The sequence below is a fragment of the Aptenodytes forsteri genome, unplaced genomic scaffold, assembly GCF_000699145.1.
Source record: "Aptenodytes forsteri isolate BGI_AS27 unplaced genomic scaffold, ASM69914v1 Scaffold243, whole genome shotgun sequence".
NCBI classification, from domain to species: domain Eukaryota; kingdom Metazoa; phylum Chordata; class Aves; order Sphenisciformes; family Spheniscidae; genus Aptenodytes; species Aptenodytes forsteri.
In genome coordinates, this window is record NW_008795314.1 from 723,556 (window position 1) to 731,231 (window position 7,676).

General features: G+C 55.6%; 1 protein-coding gene across 1 annotated transcript in view; it reads right to left on the reverse strand.

Annotated features, from left to right (window-relative positions):
- Positions 1 to 5,244: 5,244 nt before the first annotated feature.
- Positions 5,245 to 7,676, reverse strand: part of UNC13D (unc-13 homolog D) — a 16,047-nt gene continuing 13,615 nt past the window's right edge. The window contains exons 26-32 of the mRNA XM_019472106.1: positions 7,525 to 7,630; positions 7,376 to 7,447; positions 7,172 to 7,255; positions 6,757 to 6,877; positions 6,042 to 6,165; positions 5,458 to 5,663; positions 5,245 to 5,348 (exon numbers count right to left, since the gene is read on the reverse strand). Of these exons, the coding sequence (XP_019327651.1) occupies positions 5,245 to 5,348; positions 5,458 to 5,663; positions 6,042 to 6,165; positions 6,757 to 6,877; positions 7,172 to 7,255; positions 7,376 to 7,447; positions 7,525 to 7,630 (817 nt within the window). The remainder of the gene's footprint in view (positions 5,349 to 5,457; positions 5,664 to 6,041; positions 6,166 to 6,756; positions 6,878 to 7,171; positions 7,256 to 7,375; positions 7,448 to 7,524; positions 7,631 to 7,676) is intronic.

The window sequence follows — 7,676 nt, forward strand, 5'->3', positions numbered from 1 at the left end:
GCTGCTTTAAAAAGAAAAAAAGAAATATCTGAAATGTGAATTATTTTCTTAAGCATCAGATGGAAAAGAGAACTTCATCGTTGCGTATTTTGTGAATATTTTGGGGGGCCACTTATGTGACAATTTCCTAACTGAGTGAGGTGAGAGCAGGGGGAAAGGGCAGCATTTCTGACCCACTCCAGCAGTTGTTACTGCCTGCCTCAGGCAGGAAGGATGAACCATAATCACAGCACTGCGTTTAAGGCTTAAGAGTCTGTGGTCAGCTTCTGTATGGTGTAAAAAGAGTCTTGTTGAAATAAACCTGGTGCTAATATGTACAGCCCCTGTAATGTACTGTCACGCTTCCTTCTGAAGCAGGAACTCCCTTTTTCAGGACACACAGTAACACATCAGAACTAAGGGGGCTTTTTTTGGCCGAGTCACGCTTCAAAATGAAGTTTTGGTCCACAAGGCTTCTTGATGAGCAGCCCAGCTGGCTGGTGGTGGGTGTTTGCAAACCAGCCGTGAACAAGTCTGGGTCCTGCCTCTTCACACAGACTTCTTATTGGATAACGACATTTTCCTCCCCAGATTTTTGGGAGCTTTGGAAGTGTTGACCTCGGTGACTAATTGTGCAGGTCAGACACTTCTGAGCTAAGAGCTGGGGGAAGGGAGTCTTAACTGTGTTGTGAAACCACAGTATCTTAAAGGTCAATAAACTTTTACATTATTATGGAAAAACAATATAGAAGCAGATGGCTTAAGACAACACTATCCTGGGTAGATAGGTATCAAAAAGCCAGGCTAGAGCTGTAGATGATAGCCAGGAGCTGAAGAATTTTGGCATCGCGTTGGGCTAACAGGACCACTTTTAGATCATCTCCGGCCTTAGATGATGTAGCCGCGTGCCAGCTGTGGCACAGGAGGGACCGGGGGAAAGTCTCAGAGCTGGAGCACAACATTTTGCTTAAGCAGATCACCCCCTGAAGGGGGGCGCTGCAGCTGATCCCCTGCCGAAGGGTTTCATACTTTCCGTACATCTCTGAAGCTGAACCTGAGCCACTTGCAAGGCTTGTGCAGCTGAGACGATGAAGAGAAGTCCTTACCCTGTGAGGAAGCCCGTAACGCTGAATGGACTCAGTAATTCATTGCTGTTCCACCAGCCTCCGAACCTCCTCTCTTTCTCCTTTTCCCCCATCTGAGAAGGAAGAATATTACCAGTGTTTTCCTCCACAATTATAATAATCCTTGGAGTGATGGCCAACAGCAAAATAGATGTTACTGATGTAAAACCTAGTATTTTAAAGGTGAAGTATTCCTGCAAACTAGTGACTGCATCGGAGAGATTTCTGGGGCTTCCCCGCTCCGTAGCTTCCAATGTTAAAACAAAATAAATACAGTATACGTTTAAAAAAGAATAATAATAATACACGCTGCAGTATTTCTGGTGGCAATTCTTGACCAGTCTCTTCCCCGCCTTCCCCAGGAGGAAGGGCACTGGGCAGAAGCGCCCCTAGTCCGTGTAGAAGTTGGCAGAATGGTGATCGGTGGTGTGTAAAACGTGTTGTTGATTCCATGTATAGAACTGTGATTTCAGCTGTCGTTCTCTCGTACTCTGTAAATATGTGTTTTGGCTGTCGGAAACCTGGTTTAGACTCTTTTCTTGGCAGAGTGAATTTGCATGTGGGGCTGGAAAGAACTCAATCTGTGTCACAGTTTCCAAGGGCAGGATGGATTTTTTTTTTTAGAGGACAATAAATTTTTATTTTTTTGCTAAGAAAAAAAAATATATAATAAAGCAGCGTGTGTGTGTGTGTGTGCGCGCATGCGTGCCCGGGGTGTATGTGCAGCCCTGCGCCCTGCTCTGGGGCTTGGGGAGGTGTGGAGAAGCCTGTGCAGTGAAGCCCTCAAAATAACAGGTCGAATTCACCTCCGTGGCCAATTTTGCCCTTCTCCCTTTCACACGACCAAGAATAATTTCTTCCTGAGCTCCCTTCTGGATCAAGCCCCTTTTTCGGGGGGGGGGTTTGCCCTTCACCTTTATGATCGAGGTGCAGTGGAAGAGGGGGAGAGTCGATGCGGTGCGGTTAGGTGGGGCAGTCACTCCTTTGGAAATGGCAAACCAGCAGAGCAAAGAGCGTTTTATCACCCAGATTCTTGGTGTGGACAACAATTTCTCTCTAAGCGTCTCCCACAGGAGCCAGGCTGGGCGGAGGTGAGCTCTGCCTGCGCCTGTGTGCCCGTGCAGCTGCGGGGGATATGAACAGTTAAATCATTCCACATACAGCTTCATGCGTTGGCACCCAAAAGAGCAGGCCTTACGTACGGATCCAAGAATCGCCTTTTCTTTTTGGTCTAATTAATGCTTCAAAGATGCACTTGCCCTTAGTCCAATCACAACAATAATCTGAATCACCCAATTTATATTGCAGATTACTAGTAATGCAATAAAATCGGTAGCCCTAAGTGCCTGCCCCCTTCCCTCTTGTGTTGCAGCAATCTGCCTGTGTCGGGGTTCTTCACCAGGATGATGATGATGATGGGGATTTCTTCCTCCTCGGTCTTGCATTTGCTAGGAGCTGGTTTTGTGTGCTTCAAGCCATACTTTTTTAATGCTTAGGCTATTCTCCTCCTGGTCCATGGGATTAGCTACGCTCTGATCGTTTAAGGTTTCTTAGTTCTTCTCCGTAAAGGGTATCATTTCTTTTGGGGTGGGAAAAAACCCACACAACTGTCCGGAGCTGAGCAAAAATTAAGCGAAAACACCTTGGATAATAAAGTGCAAACAACCTCAAAACAGAGGTTAGCCCGTGCCACCTGCTCACTGGGACACACTGTCTGCTGCAGCAAGGGCAGCCTGGGTGATGTCAGCCCAGAGCAAGTTAAGAGCACAGCAATATTTAAACGTACAGCTAAAAATAAGCTAAAGCACGTTCAAGCCTGCAGCCCCATATAGGTAAGCCTTGCCCTAAAGCGTGAGGCTTGTTGCTAGCAGGTGCCAACACCAAATTAGCTGCAGAGTGCAGGCATGGGGTTTCCTCTCCCGGAGCAGTAGCAGCAACCCGGCTGAAATGACGCCCTGGGACAGCGTCTCCTCTGCAAACGGACCCTTCTCTGGAACCTTACTTCTCTGCAGAGCTACAAGGGGGGACTGAAACGAGTGATTTTTAAGCCAGCAAATGGTTTCCTTGTGAGCGAGCAGCGCCTTAATCCCTCCTGCTGTGGCTTGGGTTGAGCCTGGCCATGTCATATAGATACCAAAGGAGCTTCCCCCGCCCCCTGCCATCGAGAGCTTGACCTGAATTGACCCCATGGTTGCTCAGCCCACCGAGAAAGCAGCTGGTGCTCAGGCACCCGGGAGGGTGATGCTTTTAATTCCATGGGACGTGGCAGCTCGGAGGGACCCGCTGCAGCTCAAGCACAGCCACCCCCTTGCAGGGTGGGGGCAGAGGAAGCTCAAGATTTATAACTACTAATAATTGCAGCTAAAACAAGCTCCAAAATACCCAGCAAACAGCAACCACCTGCCCTGCTGGGCATTTTAGCTGGTACACCTGGGCCACCCCACGTGCAATGCACCCTGCAGAGCTGCTTCCCACCGCTGTCCCGTGTGCTATAGCAGAGGGATGCAGGTCCGTGGCACAGGCTGGGGGCAATGCCGGGGGCCTGTCCGCTGCATCTGGGCTCTTGGCACCCCGAACTGCTGCGTGGTTTGGCTGACGGGGCTGCAATGCTCTTCATTGCTGCCCAGGCTCCAGCAAGCTCCCAGGCTCCCTCAGCTCCAGCAAACTTCCTGAGGTCAATACGATCAGCGGTAAAATACAAAACACGCACACACGAACTATGCACATTTTAAAAAAGGAAAAACCAAAACCCAGCAAGAAAACCAAAACACCCCAAAACCACAAAGCCTGACAGGCTGCACAGTGAAGTGCCAGGCCCGGAGCCAGCAGTGGCAGGCTGGGCAGGGATGGCTCCTGCTCCCGTCCTTTCTCACCCAGCACCGCGCAGCCCCGAGGACACGCACATCTGCCTGGGAACCTTTTTTTTTTTCCTTCCCATCACCAAACCACCACGCACTGCCCGTCCTAAAAGCCTTTTGCCGTACCTGAGCCAGACCTGGGCTTTACGTGTCTCGTCAGCCTCTTTCACAGGCCAAACCCCAGCTCCACTGGCTCCTTCGGCAGGTTGATGGCCACCGGCCGTGCTGCGTGTTCAGCCCTGCCTGCCCCCAGCACCGCTGGGCGGTGGCAGCTTTCGCAGCCGTTTGATTTGTACCTCGGCGTAAGTGATATTTTGCGATGGCCCGTAACTCAAAACAACGCTAGCTGACTCCCTGCAGAGGAAAACATCCCGTCCGATTCAGCACGGCCGAGCTCTCGCCAAAGCCTCGGCTGCCTGCAGGGACCAGCCAAGGCTGGGAGAGGAGGGAAAAGCAGCTGCCGGTGCCAGCCACTGCCGAGCCAGTGCTGCCGGTCCCTGGGCGAGGGACCCGGCTGCCTCCCGGTGCCGGCACAGCTCCTCGCCAGCGGTGCAGGCCTCAGTGCCATCCCAGCTCCCCATCCTGCTTCCAATGGGAAAATTGGACAAAATCGCTCATGTGCCATCTCCTCCCATTGAAATCCTGCAGCCAGCTGCCCCTTCCCGGCTTAACCCTAGTGAGAGGGGCAGCCCTCACCGTACCCCAAATGCCTTGTCCCACCCCGCTGCACTGCTGCTGGCTCAGGGCCATTGCCCCAAAGCACCCTCTGCACAGACTCAGCCGACGCATCATGTTGCTTTTAATTTAAAATAAGAGGCTGATCCACAAGAAAAAAAGATTTAAAAAAAAAAAAAAAAAAAAGGCAGGTTTGGCCACAGGTTGTCCCCACCCCGAGGAAGTGACGGTGCGTTTGCATTGCCCTGACGCAGTGTCGCGGACAGGAGGGTTGGCGACACAGCCAGGCGATGCGGCACTGGCAGTGACTGAAAAGCTAATGGGGACGGGCAGGGACAGCCACACATTTTCACATCCCCCGTGTAGTGTTGCTAGTCCAGACAGGCAAAGAAATCCCCCGAAATACCGTGTGCCCAGCCTCCCCAGCCTCACGGGAGCATTGCTACCCGAAGGTGGGGGTGAGATGGGTGCTGGGAGGTGGGGGGGGGCACAGGCACCCCCTCCGTACCTGTGGCCCCTGAGGACGGCTCCGGCTCCAGCACTGGCAAAACTCCCGGGGTCCCACTGGCCAGACCCCCTTGTTTCGGGACCCTCTTCCTCCGCCTCCCTCACTCCATCTCCTTGGACTGCTTGGCTCGTTGCTTGCGGAGCTTAACGAAGGCCTGAGCCTCTTTGTCCCCCTTCCTGGACTCCAGCAGCCGGAGGATCTCACCTCCTGCCAGAGAGGAGGGGAGAGATGGTGGGAGATGCTTGCTGCAGCCCCCTCCTGATGCCGCAGGGGCTCAGCGGGGCTTAGCCTGGCTGCTGCACCACGCACGTACCGGTGGGTTTGGGGTGGGTGAGGGGGAGGCGGGTCTGGGGTACCCGTCCCGTGTCAGCCTGGTCCTCATCGGTGTCGAGTCCGGGCAGGTGGCAGAGGGGGAAGAAGGCTTCGCCCTCCAGGTCGTTGGCCCCCAGTGTGTCGTAATCGAACACGGTCAGCAGCAGGCAGGCCCCCTCCTGCCGGCACTTCTCAGGGGGGATCAAGCTGCAGGGGGAATGGGATGTGAGGGACTGTCACATCCCATCCGCTCCGTCCCAAAATTCAACCTTCCCTCCAGGGTCCAAACAGGCTTCCCCAGGGTGATGCTCCATGGGAAGCCAAGCCCCCCCGCTGCACTGCACCCCTTCAAAGCACAGGGCTCCAGCACAGCCCCACACCAGCCTGCAGGACCCAGGTGTTTGGGGTGCCCCTACCCCAGCTCCCACCGTGGGACCCCACAGATGAGCCCCCAGTGGGGTGCAGGGGGTGAAATCCCAAGGCAGGACCCAGTTCCCGGAGCAGCAGCCCCATAGCAGGGGCTTGGTTGAAGCATGGGGGGCTGCGGGAATTGGGGGGGCCCGGTGGGTGTCAGCCCCTACGTACAAGTCGAAGGCTTCGTCGAAGAGGGGGTGCAGCTCGTTCCTCTTGCACTGGGTGGTCCGGGCCACCACCTCGGGGAACTCATGCCGGGGCTCCAGGGTGAGCTGGACGAAGGGGTCGCTCGAGCCTGGTGGGGTGCAGACGTCAGCCCCCTCCCACTGCCCCTTCTGCCCTGGCATGGCTGGCCAAGCCCAGCCGGGGTGGCTGGACACGCTGGGGTGGCTGGGGGGTCAGGGCACCCTCACCGTCACCCCCCAGCCCAGCCCACGCTCCTGGGAGGGTGTGGGAACATCCCCAACCCTGCCCACACAGGGATCGGCCACGGGTGACTGCAATAGGAGTGACCTCTCCTGGAGACCTCCCCAAATGACAGCCAACCCGAGAGGCTGTCCCTTGTCACCCCGGCATATTTTTCTGTCTGAGATGTGATTTGCACGGTGGAAAATATCCGCCTGCCCTGGCTGCTGGCTTGTGCTGCAAAGTGAAGGCAGGGGGATGTGGGCATGGTGTCCTGCCTGGTCCTGCCTGCCGCATCCCGCTGGACAACCCCAGACTAGTGCAATAATCCCCCTTCTTCCCCAAATCCACCTCCTCGGATGCAAAAGCAAATCAAGACAGAGTCCCATTACTCCAAGCACTGCTGGCATCTCTCCAACCCAGGGGCATATCGGGGACTGAGGACAGGGGGTCCCGGGGTGGTGGGGCTCCCCACACCCACCGTTGGAGTCCAGTGGGATGAGGTTGACAGCATTGAGCACTTCCACGCGGAGTTTCTGCTCCGAAGGGCGGTACAGCGCTTTGATTGTCACGGCCCCATACTTCTCCGAGCTGGTGTCCAGCTGAGCGGTGGGGTACAAGAATAAGGGTGCTGCCTTTCGGCACACTCATGGAGGGGATGCCCGGGGTCTGGTGGAGGCTGAGCAGGCATTTTGGGGTACCGGAGGGTGATGGACATCCTCTGGGATGCAATTGAACCCCCTCCTGCCCACCACTGCAAAACCAGCCCCAACAGCCCCAGGACTGGGAGGGTGGTGGGGAAGCCCCACTTTCCCGCAGGCGGGCTGTGCCGGGCAGCCTCTCGTGTGCAAGGGTAGGGTGTGGGAAGGGGCTTGGGGCATCATCCTGACTCCTACCTGCTGCTGGATCCTGTTGCTGAAGTATTTCTGGATGAGTTTGCGGCTGGTGGCAGAGCAGAGGGCCAGGTGGGCCTCCAGCGACTGCAGAGAGGACGAGAAGTGATGGTGAAGCACATGGACAGGTCTGCAGCCTGGGGACACCCTCCCTAGAAAGCACCCAAAGGAAACTCTGGGGACCCCCACATCCCCAGCACCCTGTGCCATGAATGCTGCAGTGTGGAGGGTCTCCAGCGGCAGCCCACAGCCCTCAGCGTGGAAGCACAGCTCCAGGCTCTGTGGAGAAGGATGCTGTTAGCCGGCAATCAAACACCCGTCCCTGCCAGGGACTTCCTGGTTCCCCCCCTTGGTACCTTCAGGGCACAGTGCAGCTTCTTGTAGCACTGGGCCGAGGGGATCTGCTGCCCCGTGGCTGCCGACAGCACGGCCAAGGTGTGATGCCAGAGGAGACTGAGGAGGCTGCAGGGACAAGGGAGGAAGGCTGTGAGCGGGGGTCTGGGGGGGG